At 38.6% G+C, this 25,975-nt stretch overlaps 1 protein-coding gene across 10 annotated transcripts in view; it reads left to right on the plus strand.

The window, feature by feature from the left end:
* Positions 1 to 3,823: 3,823 nt before the first annotated feature.
* The window catches only part of LOC112561054 (neurofibromin-like), a 76,268-nt gene continuing 54,116 nt past the window's right edge, over positions 3,824 to 25,975 (plus strand). For 9 of the 10 annotated variants that reach the window (XR_003098646.1, XM_025233234.1, XM_025233231.1 and 6 more), the window contains exons 1-23: positions 3,824 to 3,981; positions 6,564 to 6,707; positions 7,508 to 7,588; positions 8,570 to 8,638; positions 9,128 to 9,249; positions 10,162 to 10,265; positions 12,934 to 13,004; positions 13,719 to 13,794; positions 14,315 to 14,418; positions 14,831 to 14,896; positions 15,119 to 15,298; positions 15,561 to 15,773; positions 16,550 to 16,684; positions 17,224 to 17,346; positions 18,758 to 18,871; positions 19,285 to 19,364; positions 20,854 to 21,037; positions 21,388 to 21,574; positions 23,000 to 23,073; positions 23,756 to 23,914; positions 24,527 to 24,612; positions 25,306 to 25,401; positions 25,796 to 25,967. Coding sequence is in view for 9 of the 10 variants with exons in the window: in XM_025233234.1 (XP_025089019.1) it covers positions 3,922 to 3,981; positions 6,564 to 6,707; positions 7,508 to 7,588; positions 8,570 to 8,638; positions 9,128 to 9,249; positions 10,162 to 10,265; positions 12,934 to 13,004; positions 13,719 to 13,794; positions 14,315 to 14,418; positions 14,831 to 14,896; positions 15,119 to 15,298; positions 15,561 to 15,773; positions 16,550 to 16,684; positions 17,224 to 17,346; positions 18,758 to 18,871; positions 19,285 to 19,364; positions 20,854 to 21,037; positions 21,388 to 21,574; positions 23,000 to 23,073; positions 23,756 to 23,914; positions 24,527 to 24,612; positions 25,306 to 25,401; positions 25,796 to 25,967 (2,700 nt within the window). In the remaining variant the exon portion in view is untranslated. The remainder of the gene's footprint in view (positions 3,982 to 6,563; positions 6,708 to 7,507; positions 7,589 to 8,569; positions 8,639 to 9,127; positions 9,250 to 10,161; positions 10,266 to 12,933; positions 13,005 to 13,718; positions 13,795 to 14,314; positions 14,419 to 14,830; positions 14,897 to 15,118; positions 15,299 to 15,560; positions 15,774 to 16,549; positions 16,685 to 17,223; positions 17,347 to 18,757; positions 18,872 to 19,284; positions 19,365 to 20,853; positions 21,038 to 21,387; positions 21,575 to 22,999; positions 23,074 to 23,755; positions 23,915 to 24,526; positions 24,613 to 25,305; positions 25,402 to 25,795; positions 25,968 to 25,975) is intronic. The other variant, XM_025233232.1, reaches the window with a different exon arrangement.

Below are 25,975 nucleotides of genomic sequence, written 5' to 3' on the forward strand. Positions count from 1 at the left end.
CGAACGGCCACGAATGGCACCGAGCGAGTTCAAGTGGGTCAATAGCTGGCTGAGTGATGCATTGTGTCTTTCTAGTATGACTGTCAGTAAGTGAAGGAAATACATACAATTTTAAAACTGCAGAATAATTGATGTTCATAATTTTATGCAAAAATAAAAATGCCACAGTCTGTGATTTATGAGTGCGTGGGCGTCAAGCACTTTGAAGGTGTAAACAGAAAAGGGACATAATCAGATAAGAAAATTGAAGGATGTTTACATCGGCATCAGGACTCGCTCACATGCATTATGTCTTCTTTCATTACAGTTTTACAAATACTAAATTATCATGATACTGGATTGAAGCACACGCACATGAGAAAAAGAAGTGATTTTAGTCATCATAGACACAGAAAAAAACCTGAAAAGATGGGTACGTAGCACTCAAGGGAAGTAAAATGACCTCTTCGCACCCCCAACCTAAAAAAAAAAGAAAAAAAAATCACCCCAAATGTGTTCGTTTTACAGCCTTCTTGATCTCTGTTTTCAAATCGATACTATTAGAACTGGGAACATATGTTTTTGACAGTGTTTATCTATTGTCATAAGATCTTTATGTAACTTGAAGAAGGATGTCGAATTAACAGCTTGATCGAGTTTCTCTTCGTATCAGATGGGGTCTTCACTGTTAAATTCTTTTCACTGTCTTCAGTATGATCCCTTTGCATATGTTTGAGCTGTAGCATTATCGTAAATATGTGTAATGAATAAAATCTACATGCTTCTTTATTCTTCATATAACATACTATACATAAGATCACATCGTATACATAGGTATATAATATATAGACTGATACGAAAGAGAATTGAGCAAATATAAGAGAACACTTTGAAGGCCTGTATACGTCCTGATGCAATTTGAAGTGGTATGGGCGCATCTCATTCTCAAGATTAATTGTTAGATGAAACAGTTCAGAATGGTTAAGAAGATCGAGCAGGCAAAAGAAAACAATTTTTAATGGCAATTAATCAGTATCGAGGAGTGGACTGACCATGCATTGCATTATTGCTACTCATTCAGAGCATCTCACAGTAAATAACAGATCGAGAAAGTGGCGAGACTGCCATTACGTATACGGACCCACTGCAGATGATGATGTCCAAGAGTACGACTATACTATATATGCACGGAGCAGCTGGGTCACACATATATATATAGCATGGTAGCTGGTATACCGACAGGGACCATTTCTGGAAACACTATATATGACAAGCTTGCCTGGTTTGGCCAAGCGGACGTACGTCGTGACAAACATACGTTTGAGCCACCAATTAAGCAGCATATATATATATGTTTTGTTGGCTGCAGTCCTACTACTCGCTCTAAACTGTTGGCATTCCTACTGTTGTGCTACGCAGTTCGGACGTTCATTGAGACACTTTATCTGCCTCGTGAACAAAGTAATCTGTGTCTAACGGCATTCCCACACCAAGCGTGTCCGGCGCGACGCGAACGTGAAACACGATGACGTTACGTCTCCCGCGCCAGGGCGCCATGCATGCACTTCATTCATGCGGATATCAAAACATTGGTACGGGCGTGCCATGGTTATTCCTACACTTTTAAAAAATTGGGCACGATTAACGCTTACAAGGGAACTAGGTTGTGAAAAGTAAGCAATCAAAATATGTCGATGACAAAAGTCATCAAGATTCATACAAAGATCGAGTCGATCGATCGAGTATATTTACAAAAATTATAGGAATTAAAAAAAAGTCAAGTCTATACTATATGTATTGTTAAAAGAAGGAGGTGACACTAATCATTCAGTCTATATTTTGTGTAAACATCTATAAAATCATCTCAGTGGCGTAGGAACCAGGGGGGCAGCGGGGGCAGCCGCCCCCCCAAGGAAAATACAGGGGGGGCAGGAATATCCTTTTGCCCCTCCAATATTTGAGACGTAATTCCTCACAAAGAGCAAAGAACTGAAGAAAGGTAGGGGAACGTAGAGAGGAGACGGTCATCACCGTCACAAAAGCGAGCCCTGAGGCAAGTGGAGGCTCTAACACCTCTGACGATCAGATCGGGGACAGTCCGTTGGTATTGTTTGCCATGCTAATTGCAGGCTGTGTTGAAGCCTGAGCGAAGAAAGCAGCCGGACAGTACATCGGTACATCGAGTGTGGTCTCCCTCCCCCCTCCCCCATAATGCGACGCCTTTTCTTTGGCGGTTTTCGTTTGACCAACATAAAACATCCCCCATCCACTCGCTGTCACCCTAGAATTATCTGCTATCGCTTACAACCATAGGGGCCGCACTGGTCATGGGGAACACAGAAAGCTAGTAACGAATTAGTTGCATACCAATACCCCAGTCTTGCCAATCAGACAGGAACCCTTACACTTTGTGAAAAGCTAGCGAAGCACGAGGACTTCCATCTTACTAGACACCAACGGTTTAGTGCGAATTGACGGCTTTGACTTCACCTAAGTAAGGCAAAGACTCTGAGTCCCTATATTGGTAGTTTTCTTTAGAGACAGAGAGACTGGTATTATTGCTATCTACGACTCAGGGGGAAGTGCATAAGTAACATTTCTAAAACTACACAAGGGCACTTTTTTATCATCAACGACTGTGGCTGCTACTCAACATAAGTTATCTGTGTTATACTGTTTGGTTTGTATATATGTGTCCGTGTTTTGGTAGATGGCCGTAGAACGTGTCGCATCGCTGGCTCAGCACCATCGGGTAGCGGAGCGAGGAAGGGGATAGCCCTGCTGCCATTCCCACCCTTGTTTCGTCCCCTGGCCACGATTGTCTGGCCAGTTTATGGCCCTTAATTATAGGGTAGCCTTGCGTCCCTTCCTCTTTGGTCTCTTTGATTCCCTTTGGGGTGGATGGGGCTTTTTTCCCACGGTGTGCGGACACCGAGTTCAGGTATAAGGCTGTGTCTCTTTGTAACGTGGATTATCTCGCGGACGCTGGGCCCTGTGGGTAGGGAAAGGTTCTGGAGGTTTCTCGAAGACTATACCTGCCACACAGGTATATGTGGACTGGGAAGACGGCGGGGCGGAAGAGGAGTTTTTGCGGTGGTGGAGAGACCTGTGCCCGTCTCTGGGAGTAGTCGGGGGTTTGCCATGTGCTGTGTGTACTGTCGCTGGAAATGGCGTGGTGTCTAGAAGAGGGTTCCAGCAACCATTTTCACCGCGTTTATTGTGACATAGAACAAAGCGTGTCACGAGCCGTTGGGTGAGTAGGCTTAATTAATATTTACCTTTGTTTTTCCACCCGATGGCTACCCTGGCCAGTATGCGTTGTGAATGCGTTAGCCGGGGAGTCATTCTTTAATTTGTTTTTTCTTATTTAATGCTGCTTTGCCTTTTAACAATAAAGCAGTGTGTTGTGATACTGTGTACGTGCGTGCGTGCAGTACCCCCCCCCCCATCTTTTTTTACGTAATGTGCGAGTGCGAACGCCGTTCACTGTCAGCAGGGAGTTTGCCCCCCCAACGCCGAACATCTTCCTACGCCACTGCATCTTTGAATGATTAATTGCTTGACTCAAACTATTGATATAATTCAAGTTGAGGCGGCAGCTTAATAGAGGAATCATATTAAATTGTTTTAAGTTTTCACGGCTCACCATGGGCATATCGAATTGTTTCTACTGAAGGATGCAAACATGTGTCACAAATTTAAAAAAAGCAGAAGAAAAATTGATAGTGTGAACGCTGAAGAAAACGGTTGTGTGAATGAAGTACTTGAGTTGCCTGACTGTAGCCAGCCAGCCAGCCATCGTGTGATGTCACGTCCTTGTCTTCCTTTTATGGCAGAGCGTGCCAGGGCGCAGTCTGCGCATGCGCTACCCAATGAAAATAAGGAACATGGCGAGGAGACCGGAAAAGATTTGAGACTTTACTGCTTAAAATTTCAGCGATCATGGCTACACAGAAACCTGGCGAGTGGGTCCAGTCCCTGCTCGCCCGGTTCGATGCTCAGGTATATTTTTTTCTGAATAATATAACCTATACATATATTTTTGCGCGCTTTGAGCAGCATGGACGTGCGTGTTGTCTGCTTGCAAAAAAAAAAAAAAAAAAAAAAAAAAAATTATGAATGAAAAACTGCTGCTTGCTTGGTCGTGGAATCAGTGAATGACATTGAATAGTGACATTCGTAGTCATTTCCTGTCGTGCGTGCCCTGGTATTTAGTGCAGTGACGATAGCTTATTTTCCTGGTAATTTGGGTGTTGTGGTTTACGCGATTAGTCTGTTTCAGTTCGTGCTGTCATTCCAATATTTTGCTGACATCATCAGCATAGTTCTAAAAATGTGAGATGATAAATTAGCATTTCTGAGAGGAGACTCATCAGTCGCTGTTTCAGCATCATAATAAACAGATGTGTACTCTGTACTGAAAGACCGTCATTGGGCAGTTAACAGCTGTATCCACAACTGATACAGTTATTGAGCCTATTGAGCATATAGCTGAACTAACCCTTACTGTTAAAAAGGCATACAGCTCCAAAATTACCGAGTTGAACAAAATGCTTTAGATAAAAAAGAAAGAAGACATTAGATTGCGGTATTTGACCATGTTAGTGAAAAGTTTATAAAGTACCCTACACTTGCTTTTTTTACATATATCGTTCAGACAATAACAAGCACACATATTTGCTTTCCTTACATCCACCATGCCTATGACCATTTGTACCATTTACTTATACATATCAACATGAGCATGATATGCTTCAGCAATATTCTTGAGTTGCTCAAAAATACATCTCAGAAGAGACAGAATAATTATCATTTACTGTTGACCCTTTGAAAAATATAGCTTCATTTATTAATCAGATTTATGGGGACACAAGGGAATAGTTTGTTTTTGCAAATTTTTCGTGGTGCAGTACAAGTAGATAGTATGTTTAGTAAACTGTTGGCATATTTCTGATAAGACAGGTAAGTATTTTGACAGACAAATAGTGGAGAGAGTTCTTAGTCATGTGGTTATGTGGGAGTCATGTGGGAGCAAAAATCTGCATTGGCTAGTGACCAGGAAATAATATTCTCTTGGCAATGAATGAATACCTGATCTTGTAGCAAAAGTTAAAGGCAGCAGATTGAGATATTTTTGTTGCACCTTTTACATCATGCCCTTCACAGGGTGAGGCTAGGACCATTAGGCGTTGAATCTTTAACCTGTAATAGTTTGCTTGAGTTGACTGTTGATGTAATACAGGTGTATTTTTTAGCCTTGATTAATTTTTCCTCAGATAGTACAGAGTATTTTTTCTTTTGAATAATATGCCCTATAATCATTTCCATGTTGTGATTGAGAGGCATGATTAGCTGGCCCTTGCAGTTATCCAAAAACTACAGTTCATTCATTCTAAGTAGGAGTGGTTGTGGGAAAATCTGTGCTAACTAAATGGTACATGAATATGAGATAGCACAGAAATCACACTGCTCTGCAAACTGTGTGTACAGCAGCTGTCATTTGAACCTGCACTTGCAGAAGAAATTTTAATATGGTTATAGAAATATGTGTAGTGATGGTGGTGATAAAATGCTTGTACAACACACTTTTCTAAGCACCAGTGATGTAAGTGCACTTAGTGATGTGGCTCATGACACAATCATTAGCAGCAGGTGAGGGAAGATTTTAGTGATTTTCTGGAAGTGCTTTAAATGCAAGGAAAACAAGTATTTCAGGATTTGCTGTTAGAAATAACATATCTACAAGGATTTTATAGCTTACTAAAATACTAGAAAATTTGAATGACCTTATTGTCTTGCTGCTTGATAAGCTTTGGGCTATGTCACACCCACACATTGTCTTGCATCACATCACATCCTCATGTTGTCTCATCCTCATGATATTGTAGTGTCTCATCCTTGTGATATTGTATTGTCTCATCTTCACATTATTTTAAGTCTTGCCCTCATGTTGTTATATTGTCTCATCCTCATGTTGTATTGTCTCACCCTCACATTATTGTATTGTGTAATCCTCACTTAATTTTAAGTCTCACCCTCATGCTATTGTATTGTCGGAATCACTGTTGCATTGTCTCACTTTTGTACTTTCCTACTCACTGTTGTTCAGTAGCAGTCATTTTACTCAGTTGTTTGGACATGACAGCTCACTTTCTTTAATCATAGCAATAATAACAGCTGCAGGATGTAGAGGGCATGACACTTAAAGAAGTGTGCTCAATGCAATAAGCAAATCAGGTATCAAAACTTTGACCTTGAGTGATACCTTTGCATTTCACATGTAAAAACTATGCACATTTTTTGTGTGTGGAAGTATTATAAATGTTCATTAAGCAAAAAATAAAACTATAAGCTGAAATCTATTTTAATCCATTCTTTTCATACAAGGGTTAGACTATCATTGTAGCGCCCTATCACGAGGTGCTACTGTAGGCTCATATATGAACTGATTCTCACAAACTGATTCATTTTTAAAATCTGTTTTCTGGCTTAAATTTTTCATTGTTGAAGTCCTTTCTGTTTGATTCCAGTAAGTGAACATGCTGTCATCTTTACTGATTTTTTTGTTTGCCACATATGTTCAGCTTCCCATCAAGACTGGTCTTCAGACAACACAATCCATGCAGAATGTCAAGCAGAACAAGGAGTGCTTGGTGAAAGTGAGTAGACACAAGTTCTCTCTAGTCATCAATGGACTCACAAAGACTTTGCAGAGCGTCCTGCAAACGGTAAGCATGTCTTGTTTTGGTCCTCACCATTAAACTCCTTTACTGACCTTACCCAAAGTAACTCATCATACTAACACTGACAAAGGCATTATCATTTCTGACTTAAGTTACTGGGTTAAGTCACCTGAGAAGTTTTTGAGAGCCACTCTCTCTTGTCGTATGCATCTTTTGTCACCAATTGTGTGAGTATAAGTGACAAATGGCAGACAGTTTTCTTGTTTTATTAATATCAAATTAAATACAGAGCCCGTTCCATATTGCCATTGACATTATAATCAGAGAGAAACCCAGTTGTATTACGAATAACTGACACAAGGATGATCAGGTTTTATACTTTAATTATGAAAGGCACTACCAACATCCGGTTTCTGTGTTTAGCTGCCATTTCCCAAATTGTGCCAATAGCTCCATGTATATTGACAAGATACAGGCCCTCAAACATCGACAAACTACAAATGATAAATTTCAAACATTACAAATAACTTCCTTGATATTTGCAAGATACCAGGCGGCAAAAAGTGAAAGACAATGTAACTACCTTTTATAATGGCAATAAAAAAGCTTCCACAAACTGATGTACAGAAAAGAGGTAATGTCCACAGCATTGTGTTAACACATGAATATATTTAAGGGATGAAGGCTACAACAGTGGGAAGGCTGGAAGTGAATGTTCATCGTCTATCCAGATTTTAAAAAGAACACAAAACACATTCTTTCAAATTTGCTTGTTGTGAACAAATAAAATGCCTATAATTTGTTATCATCACTATGTTTATTGAATTTAATTTTTTGGTTTTAAGCGGGTGCATGCTGAAGCAGAACGTAACTACTATGATTCACAAATTATTATTCTGGACACCTTAAAGCAAGTTTTGAACTCGGTAAGTATTAACTATTGTACCATATTTCAGTCAGTGATTTTATTAAGTCAGTCTAAACTTGATGACAGTAGCTACAGTTTAACATATTGTGATAGTGATTCTTAACCTGGTAACAGTAGCTACAGCTCAGTGTATTATGTCAGTTACTCTAATCGATGATAGTAGCAACAGTTCATTGTATTATGTCGGTCTAAACTTGATGACAGTAGATACAGTTTGTTATATTGTGTCAGTCTAATCTTGATGGTAGTAGCTACAGTTCAATGTATTGTGTCAGTCAGTCTAAACTTGATGGCAGTAGCTATAATTCAGTGGTTGTAATGAGTGAGATGGGGCCTCATTGTCATAATTGTCAAGACATCGCATTAGGTCTAATTATTGATTAATTCAGTGACCCTATATAAACACTGTTCTGTCATAAAGCTATATGGTGAGTGACACTTATTTAGGAAGAGCAGTCCTTAAAGTTTAAAACACTTCCATGAACATGAAGTCAAGCCTTCGTCTTGTTGTGTGTCTGTGTCAGAGTGAATAGATTTGACAGAGCAGCGATAAGAAAATGTCACAAAATAAAATTTGCATGAAACATTCCTGCATAGTCACTGTGATCATAATATCAGGTTGTGAATACTTAAATGCCCAATAATTCAGGATGTGCATATAGATCTAAGTAGATTTCTAATGGTCATGTTATCAGTGTGTATGGTCTGACATGGCTTTCTCTACAGGTAGCAAACCTGTGGCAGACAGCAATGCTAGTAGTAAGGTTAAATATTACTGTCGTATGTGTATGTCATCCTTGTTACATTGTTTTGATGACTCTTGGTACATGTGTCTTTCCTGATGCTTGCTACATTTTTACAGTTATTGCAGTTATTGCAGTGTCACTTTGTTGAGATTTAAAAAAAATCAAAATAGGTTTGATAATTTTGTACATTATGTGATCAGTTGAGTGGTAATAAAAACAAAAACATATTCCAGCAACCAAAAGATACATCTAGAATGGATGAAGCAATGTATGTCAAGATGCTGTTGCCAGAAATTTGTAAGGTATGGACAGTTCTCTTTTTTGTAATGGTAGTCTCTTTAAATAAATTGTAATTCCTTGATAAAAATTTTAGTTTTTACTAATTTAGAAGAAAGGCTTTCATTTAAAAAATAGTTTTAACACTAAATACAATACACTTAATGGAAAGCACAAGTGTCTATATGCTTATGATAAAGTTTTCATCAGATGATGCTTATGATCAGTTGTCATCAAGTAATGCTTGCAAGTGGATAGTTTTGTTGCTTATGTGGTATCATCAAAATAGATACAAGTGTGTGAAGTGTTCCAGTCTAGTAGGGTTATCAGTGCTTTATATACAGCACAGAAGGTGTCAATGTGTGAAGCACAGTTACACGTAGTATTAGAGCTCGTAATGTTCATAAGAAAAGGACAATGGTAATTTTACAGAATTTTTTCTGTGGTGTAGGGAGCATTTGAATGAATATTAAATATTGTGCAGATAATGGATAATGTGTTGGTTTCTTTTGCAGTTTCTGAACCAGCCAACAGATGGCAACCCACTGGCAGTTCAGTTACGTAATCTGGCTTCAGAAGTGCTGTATGCTCTTAGTCTGAACAACTTCACAGCAGTATTCAACAAAATCTCAGCCAAGTGAGTATATCAAGTATGTTCTTTGAACTTTGCTTATGCTAGTTGTAAATTGAATCATAAGCAGTTCTTTTAGTTTCTATAGCTGCTGCGTCCAGTGTTTGGTTAACTATGAGGCATGCACAGAGGTTTTTAGAACCCCTTTGTTGATGTATAAGTTGTGTAAATTTGATGCATGAGTAAGTTGCATAAAGTTGCAGTGTCTCCCATACATGCATGAGGGGTTTGTCTTTTTTTTTTTTTGCAGGAATATTGCTTCCATTAGTAGTATTGAATTTTCTTGTGTTGCTATGTTTTGTTATTATACTATGCTTTCATTATAAAATAATGCAGTTGTTATTGCTTTTAAATGAGATAAAACACAATCAAAATAAATAAGAAATAAACATAATGTAACTTTTCTGTCATGTTGTTCATGGCCTTACCCCCAATCTATTTGAGCTTGTGCTGTCCTACCAGCCTGTAAAGTCAGTTCACTCTGTCCATGCTGGTTTTCTGACTGTCCCATGTATAAGACTTGAAAGGTTCAGCTGCCGGTCATTTTTTTTTTGCTGGTCTCAGCATTTGGAATGCCCGTCCTCTGTCTCTCAGTACAGTAGAGATGCTACATTCTTTCTGGTCTGGACTTAAAACCTTTCAGAAATACCAACTTTAATCAGTTTACTCTGACTGTTACTTTCTCCGCCATTAGATTCCTATAATTGCGTTCCTGGCAATATTCAGTGTGCATATGTGTATTTGCCTGATTATGATGCTCTTCTCTCTCACATGTCCTCATTACCTACTGCCTCTTGCGTCTACATAAATCCCATTCTCATTATTACTAAATTGCTTTATGGTGTATACTGTTTTAAGTGAACAAATGTCTGCAGTGAAACATTCCTTTCAGAACAAGTTTTTGGTGTTTGTCAAAAGGCTTGTGGCGCTAGTCCAGGTGGAGGATTCTTCAGATCTTTCAGATTTGGAATTAATCCAGCACATGAATATGGACCTCTCACGCCTTACCAAACTCCTTAATGGTGAGTAGACTAGTTCAACTGATTAACTGCAATGGAGTCTACTGACTGACATTAGAGTTTAATTGTCTTTACTGACTTGGACCTGTCAGAATTCACCCCAGATTTTAATGTTTTTCTCTCTGCTCTCATTCAGTGTTCTGTCTTTGCTCTTTTATCTTGTTTTTTGTTGGGTACACTTGATGGTGGCATGCTTGTTTGCACAACATACGCAGAGAAAGTTAGCATTTAATTTTGTGTCTCAGTTTTTTTCTACACCCTTAGTTTTCAGATTTTTTTATTAGTTGGTTCTAGAAGCTATGTGGGTGTCTTTTCACTTGTGTTTCTGTTCAAGAGGTAACTCAAGCTTTTTTGCATTCATCACTTGATATGTGTGTGGATGACACAAACCTCCATGAGTGAGCATGGGGAATATTATTGTTTTCCACCCTATCACACCCTAGACAAGGGAGAATGGTCCCACTGCCTTGCGAAAATCATGATGATAATATGGAATAAGCAGAGAAAAGCTTTCTAGGATGAAAGTATAGGCCAGTACCCAGTTCCTGTGTACTAGCTGACCCATTGGCTGTGGTTCACTTGGAGAGGAAGATGGTCAACTGACAACACCAAGTGAATAAGCCCAGAGACAGTACATGGATATATATATATTCACTGTATAAACCCAGAGACAGGACCATGATCTGACAATGGCTGTGCATCCTACTGGGAGGCTTCAGGGTGAGGATAGTGAAAAAGGTGTTACTGGAACCAATAAGAGACGAGGTTGAGAAAAAAAACATCCATTGGTACATGGAATGTCTGCACATTATACCAGTACAGCAAAGTGAAACAACTCACTTATGAGCAAGAATGGTGCAGATGGGGCATTGTGGAACTGGGGGTGGGGGTCAGATGGCCAGGATAGGGAGAGATAGCAACTGATAACAGCCATAAACATTGGTCTAGTGGGGAAGACGCCGACACAAGCATGGCATGCGCTTCGTTATATATATGGAAGTGGTCAGAGCCATCATGACGTGTGCACCCACCACATCCAGCAAGCTGATTTCCATTTACTTCTCTTCCATGCCTCACAATGTCACCATTGTTCAAGTATAAGCTCTGAATTCCTTACACGAAGTCAATAAAGTGGAGGATTTATACCAGCAGCTAGGCAAGGATAAAAAGGCACTACCAAAAAATTACATCCTCACGGTGCTCGGACTCAAACGCCAAGGTGCAGTAATGGTGAGTAAATTTGGTTTGGGTGAAACCAGTGACAGGAGCATCAGACTCTTATAGAGTTTGCCTAGAGTCATTGACTCATTTTAGCCAATACCTTATATCCTGTCAAGAAATCATGGATGGTAACTTGGCACTCACTAGATGGATTGATTTATAACTAAATCAACTTCATCTTGCTGCCTAGATGCTTCAAACCCAGCATCAACAAGACCAAAATGAGGACACATCCAGGCTGACAGCAACCATGACCCCTTGTCTTAAGTTAAAAGATGAGCATGAAGTGTCGCTCAGACATCCCACAAATTTGCTTTGATTTGGAGGTTGCAAGACCCAAACATTGCAGAAATCTTCATGGCCAAAGTTGGAGCTTAATTTGCTGCACTGAACTTGCTGGACTGTGATGTAGACACCCCCGCTGGAAACATAGAGGTGTTACTGTCAACAACCTTAGGAAGTGCTAGGGTGTCATTTGATATCCAATTGATATCCAGTTATTGGGTCTTAAATGACATCCTAGATGTCTGTGACCTAAAGAGAGCCTTGAAGAGAGAAAGGAAAGGAAAAGCAAACCTGAAACAGCCTCATATTACAAATAAGTGAATTGTGCAATCACGAAAGGAGATAAGGCAGCCAGGAATAATTGGATTGAGGTGACAGCAAAAAGGCCTAACAACTACAAATGACTCTCATTAAGACAGATCAACACAAGACCTCAGTCATCAAAGACAGCAATGGCCACCTTCTCACAAAAAGCACTGCTGTATTCAGCTGATTGAATGTTACAAAGACCTGTACAGCTTCCAGTTGAAGACAGACATTAATATCCTTTAAAACAGCTAGACTAGAACCAGTGAATCTGCAGACCTACCAGGTTGAGCAATGAAGGGAGCAAAGTCACCTGGCATTGACAACATCCCAGCTGAGCTGCTGAGCCAGGGTGGGCATAAAACAACAAAGACCCTCACTTTGTGTGCAAGAGAGTCTGGGAATGCAAAGAACGACTCAAAAAATGGATGCAGTCACTAAACATATCTTTTCCACACACAAAAAAGAGCTACAGATCAATAATTTTAATCATCTGCCCAAACAAAGTCATTTTATAGCATCTGCATGGGACATAGAGATATTTCTTGATGTAGCTTTGTTGGCAACCAAATAATATGCGATTACTGTCATATAATAGCAATAGATTAGTTTTAACTGCTTCACCTATAGTGAAAAAAAAAGAAAAATGAACTTTATTTTAATATTGGTTAGTCATCATTCTTGTTGTTTTTTTATCATCTGTTTTATCATTCTTTCTGCTTTCATACATTTGGATGTATGTATACAAAGAAATTTGCTCAGTGTTCATACTTTCATGAATTGTATGGCTTTCTGGCAAGGACACAGAAGTCCTTTTAAAATCTTGTCTGAGATATCACATCGATTGTTCTTTTGTCAGAAGTTGTGTCAAAGTTCAAGACACTCAAGTCTCGACCAGTCATCATCAGCCTAGGGCTTAATCTGGAAAAGGTGAGCAGTTATTGGTATCTGATGCACACTTAATCCATCTCTTATATCTTCAGTGACTTGCATATTTTTGCATTTAACGGCTTGAGACAATGATAGTGGTGACTTCATAGTTTATAAATGTGTTACTGGGACCCCTGAAATAATTACCTTATTTATAATATTTCAGAAGTTTTTAAAATATATGAAAACTGCATACTTTGGTACTTGAGCTGTCATATTTATTTTGCACTTCTCTAATGCTTGGGCCATCTGTACAATTTTCGCCAATTCTAATAAACCAGTGATTTATTGTTCTTTTGTGCTTTAACCATCTATGAAATCAGCTCCATTTCTAATCATAACTAGGCAAAGTTGTTTCTGTGCATTTGGGAATGAACAGGGTTTTGCTGAGAAATGTAAATGAGGGATTGCGCTTATTATGATGCGTACTGCTGCATACTTCTAGGCACAATAGACTAGTTTTGTGTTGTATTTGCAGAATTCACCTGTGGTGGGTGCCTATTAACTATGTTGTAAATGGGTGCATGAGTCTTGGAAAGATGCATAGGCTGGTTTTGTACTGCCATTGTAGTGAGTATGGTATATATTGTAGCAAGTATGGTATGTGTTGTAGCAAGTGTGATATCTATCATAGCGAGTATGGTATACATTGTAGTCAGTATGACATACATTGTAGTGAGCATAGTATATATTGTAGTATGGTATATATTACAGGCAATCTGGAACTGGATGGATAACTATCCTACAGAGTTTACAGACTTGCAAAAGCGTCCTAATGATGAATTGCAGGGTAAGAGAAGCTTACATTTAGGCAATCTATATAAAGTGCTTTGTACTGAGTTTCCACTCTTTTGATTTACCTGAAACTGATATGGATAACTATTCCTGAGTTATAACTGCCCACTGGGATTAATAAAGTTGGTTATAAGTGTGCTTATTATTATTATTTCATTTCATTCTGTGATGTACCATCTTACTGTTTAAGGCTAATGTAAGGAAAATGTTTATTTTTCAATAAATAAACTATCATGTGTCTCGCACATCCATATCTGTCTTATATATCTTGTATGAAACAAAAGTATGTTCGATTCTAGTTAATGCTATCCAGTGTCAGGCTTAATGTCAAGATCCAGGTTACTGCAGACAGTAAGTATAGAGTCAAAGGCTTTGAACACAAGATTTAATAGACAGAACTGACTTATTCATCACCATCATTGTTATTATTTAAATTAACTAAATCTGTAGATATTTCATTTAGATGTCTGCAATCGGCATAGTTCTGACAGGGATTATGTACTTGTTATTTTCAGAATGTTGTGACAAGCTGTTTGAGCATTTTAACAACTTGGTAGAGGGATCTCGTAGGCGGGCCTCCATCTGGCCACTGCAGATGATGCTTCTTATTCTTTGTCCTGTGAGTAGTAATGTGTGGTTGATTATGTGGTATATTTAAATATCTTGTTTGTGTGTGCAAATGAGTGCATTGTTTGTGGCTATATTTGGCGCGAGCTCATAAACACACTATATATTTGAAAGAGGGAGTTGGTCTGTGTAGATGTGCTATCAGATAATTTTCAAAAAATGATACTTGTCTGGCAAGCTACGTAAAGCTCACTGCAGACATACTAAACAGCTAGCTTTCTGTAAAAATAAACCTGTGTTTTATATGGGTTGTTAATAATGAACGATATATTTTATATGTTGTTAAAGATATCACCACCAGCATGATTGTGTTTATCAAAATTTTTTTAAAGAAAAAGATTTTATAGAAGAATGTTTGTATACTGTAAAAGTGATTCTGGTAAAGTTGCTTGTGTGTATTGTAGAAAATCCTGGAGGAAATCAATAATGCAGACACAGGAGCACCTTGTTCACAGCAACACCTGAAGAAGGTTATTATGATAATTTTCTTAACTTTTTTTCCTGGGTGGTAACATGCAGAATTATTTGACCAGGGTTGAACACTTTGCTATGTATCCAAAAATGAAATGTTGCAAAAGTACTTACTGAAAAATAAATGTAACGATATGGAATAAAGCTCCCTATAGTTATCTGTGGTATGAATAAAGTTTGCTTTTGAAAGATTTGTGGACTTTGTTTTTGTTACTTTGCAGAAATCCTTTATCGATGAAGTAAAGAAGGCTGTATCCAGTCATCATAGTGGCAATAAAAATCTGACTGAAGGGGCTGCTGTCACGTGTGTTCGTCTTTGTAAAGCCTCAACGTACATCAACATTAAGGATCGGCTAAATGTGCTTTTCACTCTAGTGCAGTCGGTCATACAAGATCTGAAGGTCAGTAGGTTTGCAACTGCCTTACCTCACCATTATCAGTTTTATCATTGCTATTATAAACAGTATTGTCTATAACATCAATAACATGATATATTATTGCTACTTAATGATATTTCTCACACTGTGTGATTATTGCTGTGCCCTCAGCATTTATAGTCTACTTCACATAATTGTTACTGTTGCTGTGTAATCAAAATTGTATCAGAACTAAGTAACATTAAAATGAAATACAACATAAAATAAAGATTGATACTTCTTGCAGACACTGTTGTTCAACCCACCTCCAAACAGCAAAACCTTCTCCAAAGTGCAAGGTGTAGTTGGCCAGGATTCAGAGCTGTATGTGGACTTTTTTGTATCATGTTTCCGCATCACACCACACAACAACGATGTGTTGAAAGTGTGTCTGAACAGCCATTCCCCAGCAATGTACCACCTTGTGTTGGTCACAGCTCTACACCGTATCATTACGCAGGTGAGAAAAGAGAAATCATTTTTTCCTCATGGTCACTGAAAGTAAGACTGTAGAAGTCATTATTAGAAACCATTTCAGGCCTGTGACTAGAACTTTTGCCTACCCAGGAGCAGTGGTACCTCCCTGCCCCCTAGCAGTCTGTTCCACTATTTGGAATTTCTGCACACTTTGAAACAACAGGTACTTTTTTTATCAGGCAAAGTAAAAGACTGCTAGGACTAGACTCTGCCTTTCAAATGCTTTGCCCTTAACATGGTGAATCATTGGTTCTAGTCTGTGAGAGTTCTCCCTTATGGTTATAATATTGTTTGTCTACTGGCCTGTGACTAGCCCTACCCTCCCACTTAATGGAAAACAAAGTTGTAAAATTGTTTTGAGGTCTTTGACATACAGTAGGACTTAAATGTTCCTCCATGGTGTCTTGTAATGGAAAGTTAAACTGTTAAGATTCAATAACAGTAAAGTTTTAGAGATGTTCCTCTGATGTGCAGACAGAAAATGAAGTGATGTTGAAAAGTCTGTGATAAATAAGGTTGTGAAAGTATCTTGTAGCTTGAAAGAAAGGACATGAAAATATCTTATGGTCTGTGAGATAAAAATTTATTTTATGAAAGTGTTTGTCTTATGGCCCGTGATATCAACAGAAAGCATGGCAAAGATATTAGGCAGCCTGCAACAGAAACTGACCCTTTGTTAGTAGAGTTGAAACCATATTTTTTATTGATGAAAAAAAATATTGTTAGAAAGACGTCATGATCGACAGCTTTTGCTTGCAGCCACGATTGGATTGGTGGCCTGACATCAGTCTCATGTACAGCAAAGCTGGTGAACTACGTAACATGTTTATGGATACAGTCAACAAGGTGACCCAGGGCTTCTCCTCTCACAACTGCCCTAAGGTCAGTCAAGGGGTAAGTTGTGATTACAGGGCTCCTGTCTTTTCCTGCTGACATCACAGGCTTTAGGTAGGAAGTGTTTCCTTTGCAAGGTTTCTTCAGCAAGATAGGATAGGAGCACATGTTGTCACTGGAATTATTGCATTGTTTAGAGGCTGGTCATTTCAGATTGTGTCTGGCTGAAGTGTGTTGTTGGTGATAATGGTAATTTGTTGAATAGTTTGAGTGGCTGAAGATGCGTCAGGTCAGAGAGTTTTCAGGTGGTACTGGATGATAGAGATCAGGTGTAAGTGGCTGAAGTGTGTCATCAGTAGTTGTCAGTTGATAGCTGGCAGAACAAGTGTGTGTGTTGTGACTGTGTGTGTGTGTCTGAAGTGGCAAGTGGTGGAATGGAAAGTCTTTTCGAAATGGTTGTTGAAAAGTTGTCAAATTTACAGAGGCAAAAACTACTACTTCTACGTTATTTTGTTGGTGTGAAAGCTTTATTTTAAATGCTTTATCAGTTTATGATTGGAAATGATGTTCTTCAGAGTTGTAGTTTGTATTTTGTGCAGACATTATCCAAGATGACCACAACATTGAAGCTGTCCAGGCCCGATGAAACCCTGACAACATACAAATACATCTTGTTCTGGCTGGTGAAGCTAGTTATAGCCGACCCTCATCTCATGCTTCATGTGAGTTGTCATCCTTTGATGCCTGTGCACCAGATCATTTGCCATGTTAACAGAAACAGGTTGGAGGATCCTATAAAAACATGTCAGTCATGTCGGGGTGGGGTCTTTTTGCAGGAATCTGAGATTTCTTTGTGTTGATTGTAACCATTAGTTTATAACAGTTTTAGCTACCTCACTTTGAGTAAGTTAGTAGATGGAAGTAAGTATACGCTGAAATTTCCATCTGTTCAAGACAAGACAAGTTTATTATTAATCCACAGCGGAAATACATTTGTCAACATCAGGGGCATAAAATACTACACATACTTCAACATTCCCATACTACCACACACTTACTCAGTCCCACACATCTATGAAAAAAAAACTACCACCGTCATATAACCTGCAGAACCATACTCAAAGCATAAAATCAGAAGCCAGCCGATAGGTCATACTGTTGTTAAAAAGTCTGACAGCAGCCGGAATGAATGAACGACGAAATCGCTCTGTTCTGCACCTTGGCATAGAAAACCTTCGTTGCATGCGTAGTTTAGTCAGTGTGCCGTAGAGTGGATGATCTGGATCGAGCAAAATAACTCTCGCCTTCCTGGCCAGCCTTCTCTCAACAAGGTCAATGTCCAGAGGCTTATTGATGTGATATGTGATATAGCTGGTCATAATGATTCTGAGCACTGTAACAGCTGAGAAGGAATCCATTATTCATTGGTGTGTATTATATAGCTAGTTTTAGTGAGTGGGCACAGTGCAACAGGGGACATGCATCCCAGACAAGTTTGCATATGATAGAGCTGATCCTGATGACTGAACAGTTTAACAGTTGTGATGTGAAGTCTAGTATGCATTAGTGTGTATGATACAGCTACTGTTAGATGTGTAAAGCTGATAAGACATGTTTAGTATGTGATGCCATACTTGACACATCACGTGAGGCATGGATTGTATTAATACAAAGAAGAGAATCTGGGCATTCTTCAAGTGCTTGGACGGTAACTCCAGAGGCCCTGACAAAGTCTTTTGTGTCCTCTAAGGTACCCTGGAAGGTGGTTGATGCAAAGGCAGACAGAGAAACAACTTGGCTGGCTAATATAAAAGAATAGACTGGTCATACCATGCAATACTAAATTAACTGCTCAAGACAAGATTAAATGACAAAGCTTTTCTGTCGCTATGCCCGTCATGTTTTCCCTGTGACCAGCACTTGTTGACCAGCATTACGTTCATCAGCTGGTACCAATCAAGGACTGAAAGATGATATAAATTTTTGGTTCAGGAGAACAAGCCATGTATAACTCTCAAAGATCTCTTAATAGGTGCTTTTTATGGCATGACTGAAGTCCACATAGTTCTGCAGTTTTTGCAGTCATTGTTTTGATGTAGATAGCCACAGTTGTGTTTGTGTGTGTGTACACAGAACCAAGGCAAGCCTGGGCATGAGGTACAGCGCAGTACCCTGGATCTTATTACTAGTCTTGTCTCCCTTGTTCACCAGCAAATGATGCCAGATGTTGCACAGAGAGCCATGGAGGTATTTTTGTTGTGATAGACAAAGTTAATGATATCAGATGCAGAAGAGTCAAGATTTATATGAGGGGTAGTCAGCGTTAAACTACTTTTGGGGATGATAAGGAAGAAAAAGGTATTATGCTGTTTCCTTTGAAGTTTAAAAAGTGTTTATACCACTTCAAACATTTAGACACCTGGGTAATTTTTAGACAAAAGTTTATGGATTTCAGCCCCCAGAAATTATCTTTGTCAAGAAATACTTTTTAGTATAAATTAAATTGTAAAATATTTAATCAAAACCATAATTGCAGGTTACCAAAGCATAAAAATACTTGCATTGGCTACCTCAAAAAGTACTGAAATGTTAAAAAAAAGTTTTAAAAAATGGAGGTTAACAGTTGACACATTAACTGATCTTAGTCACAACATTTTCAGGCACTGCTTGTGCTGCACCAGCCAGAGAACATTGAGCTATGGAACCCTGAAGCACCTATCAACACCTTTTGGGATATCAGGTCTGTATCACACTTTCCTTGTCAACAAAATCACTGTCAATGACCATGCATCATAATGTGTAGACCAATAATTATCATAAAGGAAAGCTAGGGAGTTTCAAAATGTTACATAAAATGTAGCATGTGACCAGAAGATTTTACTAAATTGTTCATATGTATGAATGTTTTTGTGCATGCATGTGTGTACATGCATACATTTGTGTATTGTGCACCCAAATGAGCACAGAGCGGTCCGGTGGTGCAACGGTTAGCGCTGTTAGCGGCTGTCACCAATACAGTGAAGGCTGGCTGCCCTGAGTTCATTTCTCCTCTCGGGCACGCTGATCTTTCTCTGCACGTGACATCTGTTTACAGGGCTGGCTGCCTTGCCGTAATATAGCCTCAGTTGCTGGCACGGCGTAAAACACCAATTCTTCCCCCCCCCCCCCCCCAAATGAGCACACATTCTCCTTTCTGAGGGTAGTCACAGAATGTAGGGTAGTCCACAGAAATTTTTAAGTCATCCTTTTTTTCCTCGGTCTCTGTTTACACAATGTCTGATCTATTCCTTTCACCACCTCAGTCCGCAGCTTGGGTGTCATTCTTGATCAGCGCTTGACTTTTCATCGGCATATTTCTCATGTCTGCAGAACTGCTTACCCTAAACTTAATAGGATCAGTACCATTAATCATTATCTTACCACTGATGCAACTAAAACTCTAATCTATGCCATTTTTGCTATCAAGGATGGACTATTATAAATCTCTTTTAGCTGGAATTCCCAAGTATCTTCTGGACAGACTTTAACTTTCCACTTTGACTTTGCTGTTTCTTGCACTGGTCCTCCGTACCTCTTTGAACTCACTCCCATCTATACACCCACTGAACCTTCGCACATCTTTAAACACCAAGCTTCTGCGAGTCCCACTGACTAAGACAAAGATGTATGGACAGAGGTCTTTCTCTTACCAAGCCCCATAAACTTAGAATGATTTACTTCCGTCACTCTGATTCTCTGACCACCTTTAAGTCCAAACTTAAGACATATTTTTTCAGAATGACTTTACTGTGACCCTGTCTTGGCCCTGAGCATGCATGATGTGCGTCTGTATTTACTTTGTGTATGAGTAGTGTCTGTAGTAGGAGTGAATGTGTCTGTTATATGGGAATATAGGTGTATGGTTGTTTGTGATCTAGTCTATGTATGATTTATGTAAAGTGCTCTGAGCAAAAATTTGTGGAAAGGCGCTGTATAAATCCTCATTATTATTATCATTATTGTGGACATATATCTGAAATTGGGGGGAGGGGTTTCTTGGTTACTTTACAATTCTTTATAAATTGTAATTTATAGTCTAAAACCATCTGTTAATACTGAAAGAATGGGACTATGTATCTTAATACCCTTTGTTTTCTTTATAGTGAAAACAACACTTAACAGAATGTCTGTTATTCAGTTTCATGATTTTTTTATTTTTCCTTCTTGTGATTGTTTCATTTGCTTTGCAGTTCCCAGGTGTCTTTTTACATCTCGCAGCGCTTGATCCAGCACCAGATTGTCAACTACACAGAAATTCTCAAGTGGTTAAGAGAAATTCTTATATGTAGAAATCGGTTTCTGCAGAAACACAGTGCAAACGCCAATGTTGGCAGTAACATTCCTGTGTGTCGCCAGGCACACATCAAGCTAGAGGTGAGATTTTGAAAACTGGTTTTGCATTGTGTTTTACCTTAATTAGACACAGCATACAAGTATTTTAGTCTCTGTTTACTTTATTTCTTTGGTAACAATAAGTATTTTACTCATGTTATGGGTTAAGCATCTAAACTTAATTAAGGGCACATTAATCTTTCCCTCATGTGACACGGGAACATGACGCAGCCTTTCTAGCTGCTCTTTCTCTACTCTAATTGCCCAGAATGTTCTAAACCTTTCCTGATAACCAGTGACTGCTGAAGTCTTGCTTAAGATGAAGCTTTTATCCCTCCTTACAATGTGGCACTAACATCACCCAGTATATTCTAAACCTTTTTTTGGAACAGGTGGTGTTCTTCATGTACCTTTGGAGCATTGACATGGATGCTGTTCTGACTGCTATGAGCTGTTTCCGTCTACTTTGTGAAGAAGCAGAAATTCGCTGTGGTGCTGATGAGATGGCTGTGACACAACTTCTACCCAACAGCAGTGTTTATGAAGAGCTGGCCGCTGCCAGCACTGTTCTTACCACAGGCAGGTAGCATCATTAGCACTGTTATCTCCCACAACTCTGCTGTATTGCCCACTGGCATCCAAGCATCTCAGCTGTATTGCTGACCAGTTGATAACACTCCTGTTAGTCTCATGAGAGGTTAGTAATATGACTACTCTTAATATAAAACTCTTTAGAAGGACCTATTCTCGGATTATGCTACTTCCCTTGACAGTGTTTGTAAGAGATTTACCACATTACTGCTTGTACTGCTTTTTATTCCTTTTTTGTTGCTGTGAGGAATATAAGGAAAAGCCATGCATTCAATGTTGCCTGCAATATGTTTAGCTGTACAAGATCATAACATTTTAAGGAGTGCAGGTGGCATTCTATAGACTTTGTTTCCAAGAATATTGGATTTTACAATCAAATACAGTGAATCTGTTCTTTTTCTGATCATAGTTTGTTGTAGTGCTGTCTGTAGAAGCAGAAAGCGATCTTTAGCTAGAGACTGAGCACACACAAATTGGTAAAGTCCTAATAGTAAAACCACACAAATAGTTTGTATATAAGTAAAAGGAATTAACATTCACAAAATTGTTTTGTCATGTATGACACTTGTAAAGTGTAAGTATAACTTTGCCACAAAACTTGCATGTAATGTTATGAACAGCTTGTGCAACTTTGATAGGGGTGGAGCAACACTATTCTGCAACAAGTCTTAAGTGATCTGGTGAATCAGCGGTCACTGACATTTTTTATTCAACAATCTTCAGCTATATCAGGCTGATTAGACTTATTGTCAGAAAATTATTTGTAATATTTTTTGCTTTACCGGTATTTGTCTGTTACAATAATCGTTTAAAACCACTGTGTGGTCAGCAATTATGTCAAAATCAGTAACCTGACTCACAGTCCTTCTCACTGTCAAAATTGCTACTGTGACAAAGCTTACCTAGACAGAAGTTATTTTCGTTAAAAATTAGCTTACCATCTTCATCAACAACATGTTGAACTGTTTTCAGCAAAATAATCATCTGTTTCTTCTGATTTTCTGGCACTTATTCTAGCACTTTTACCCCCAAAGATTTTACTTTTATATACACATCTGTTTGAGTGATGCCAACAGTAAGGAAAGTGACCTTGTTAATTAAGCAAGGGTAAATTCCTTGAAACCAAACAGAAGTGTTAATTGGTTATCATGAAGAATGGTAGCACTTTTACAATTTTTGAAAGCAGACTGGTATGTGTGGTCACATGGCTGTTATCATCAGAGGAAACAGTACTCATGATCTTTGACAGTTGAGCAGAAATTAAGAATCTACAATTTGTTTAGATTGTTGTACAACTTTTAGATTCCTTTCTGGAAATATTACACAACAACCAGTTTTCTTTATTTTTCTCTTATATTGTTTTAAATGTAATAATGTTTCGTATTAATTTAGATTGAAAGTATATTATAACAGGTCGTGCTGCACTTCAGAAAAGAATTATGGGATTGTTGCGGAAAATTGACCAGTCAACTCCAGGGAATTCACAAGTAAGGAGTGGATATGTCACCTATGTTGGAATGTCAGTGAAAATGGATCTCATCAGGTCTGAGTCATTTCTGCTGACTGTGGTGTTAAGAATAATTTATTTAAAAGTTAAAGGTAAAGGTCATCCCCTCGCCCTTTTTTAGGTCATTGAGAGAGGAGATTCTAGACAGTGCCCATCTCCTCTCCAGCTTATTACTCCACCTTTCCCCAGCCCTCTGTGGAGTCAGGTACCCACTCCTGACAGCTGACTACTTCTGCAATTTTCTACAAGACTTAAGTGAAACAGTAAATTACATGAACATACAACTTTTACCAGGGTGAAAAAGCAGGATGAAGATTCTCTCAGATCTGAACTTCAAGCACACACCACACAGCATAATATAGGTTTTGACAAATGAAAGACCAAGACCTCTTAAGATCTGAGTCAGCAGGCAGACATATTGTAACATGATAAATCTGAGCATGCAAAATCTTTTAGGAAGTCTCTTGTATGTACACATACTTTATGCACATAGAGGTTTCTTTCCAGCAGTACAATTGAATTATGTTCTCCTTCATAAAATACTTTTAGCAATCAGTTTTGATAGCGTTCAGGTAAAAGTGAGTACTTTTTACCACAGTGCTCAGAGCTGTGAACAGTTCTATGCCAAATCAGAATGTTTTTTCACTGGCTGTCAATCACAGGCTTGGGAAGATACCTACAGAAATTGGGATGCAGTAACACGATATTTGGAGTTGTATCCTAAAGTCAAATATGAAGAGCAAGGGCGTGGCGAGATTGCTGAGATGATAAAACTGAAGCGGAAGACTCCCCAGCATGCAAACACAGAACATGAGCTAGAAGTGAGTAATGAGTAGCATGTGAAGTAGGAGAAGTGGTATATGCTCATTGTAGCCATTCTAGATATTATGTCTACAAGTAAATGTCGCCTTCCTCTTCTGAGTTCAAATGAGCAGAAGATTAAAAACTTTTTCTTGAAAGCATTAAATAGTTTGAAAAGACTGTATTGTATGGCAGTCATTGATTTAAAATTGATTGAACAAGAGTTACCTATTTGTGTAAGTGCTTCACCATCACTAGAATTCATTGTATGGAAAGGGGTTCAACTCATTCCTTCCAATTGAAATCTTCCTTGGTCAAGCACACAAGTGTCCTCTGGTTTGTTAAAGAAGTTAAAGATGGGTCCAGACAAACTTTGAACCAGTGACTTTTTTTGAAGTCAACTGTACAAGCCACCAGACTACTGAGCCTTTCCTTTTTGTGTAAAAGTCCTTTATTTATTTTGTCGTATTTTACTACACTGAAACATCCCATCTTCCTAGCACCCAATAAGTCTCGTAGCAAAAAAAAAAAAGGATGCAAATAGTGCATTTATTGAAAACAGAACAATGTATGGATGGGTCTTAGATTTTCTTGAGTAAAGACATTTGTTATTCTACTTGTTGTTCTTACAGGACCAGCTGAATGAATGGGCTAACATGACTGGATTCCTGTGCGCTGTTGGCAGTGTCCGACTACAAAACAAATCAACACGTGTCAGGTAATAGACTTCATTCTTTGGGCAAAGTTTGCATTTTTTTTTTGAGAATTCCTTACAACATTAGCTATTTTATTTGTTATTGTAAGCAAATTTATTTAACAGCTCGGTGGTGCCAAGCTGTCAGCCCAGGCATAAAAAAATTAACTATGAAAGATTATTTTGTAAGACAAGTATATGTGTAAATGGGAATATTTCTATAATATTTCTACCGGGGCACCCAGTAGTGTAGTGGTTAAAATACTTGCTTGTCACCACTGCAGTGAGAAATTCAGGGTTCAGATCTTGTCTTGGGACACTCTTTGTGACACCTGTACATAGGGCTCTGTGTCAGGTTTTTTTCGGGTACTCCAGTTTCCTCTCTCTCCCTCTGCCCCCATTGTGGGAAATCAGCTCAAGGTGGAAATACTTTCGTTCTAAATAAACCAACTAACTGTTGTGTGATGTGGAAAACTAATATAAACAGTTGTTCAGTTAAAAGACATAGAGAGGAACCAGCTATTATGTGTCAAATGACATCAAACACAAGAGCACATGATCTTTTTAATCTTTAAAATGAACAAAACTTTGCCAAATGGGGATATACCATTAATTAACCTTTATAACAACATAACAAACAAAGCCTTGAGAGCTGTGGCAAGCCCCTTAAACAGAGAATAATAATGCATTAAAAATGTAATATTATGTATGCTTCAGCAATTCATCATTGCCAGGAATCCAGGTGGAACCAAGTCGTAAAAGTAGTCTCATGCAGAGCTGCTCCAATGATTCTCAGTACTGCCCTGTGACACAGTGAGTTCTTGCCTGTTCCTTTATGCTTCTTACCAGTAGTCTACAAGTCAGTCTGCACTGCTTGTATGTCAGAGTATGTAATCATGGATCTACTTTGTGCATATATGTGTCTGTGAGTTTGTTCTTGTACATAAGAGTAATTGTGGATCTGCCTTGTACAAATTTGTGGATTTGAGTCATGCACATATATATATGTGTGTAGATTTGTTCTTATCTGAGAAAAAGACGTGAGAATGACGTTTTTCTCACTCTCTTTCCTTTCTTTTTTTTTTAATTTTTGTTATTTTGAAGAAAGATGTGAAGAAGAGTGACATATTACTTAAAACCGTTTGTAATCCAGCCTTCTGTCTTCCCTTAAGACATGCACTGTTTCCCTGTAATCCTATATGTGCAGGTTTATTGGCAACTTGCTGAAGCTACTAGTATTTCAAAATGAAAAGTTTGGGGCCACCATCCAGAAGCATGTGAAGGAACTAGTTGGACATGAGCTGAATCCAGCACTGTACCCAAGCCTCTTTGACCAGATTAAAATCTGTGTTGATAAGTTTTTTGATGCCACTGGACAGGTGAGTCC

Source organism: Pomacea canaliculata, linkage group LG4 (assembly GCF_003073045.1).
Source record: "Pomacea canaliculata isolate SZHN2017 linkage group LG4, ASM307304v1, whole genome shotgun sequence".
Classification (NCBI taxonomy): Eukaryota; Metazoa; Mollusca; class Gastropoda; order Architaenioglossa; family Ampullariidae; genus Pomacea; species Pomacea canaliculata.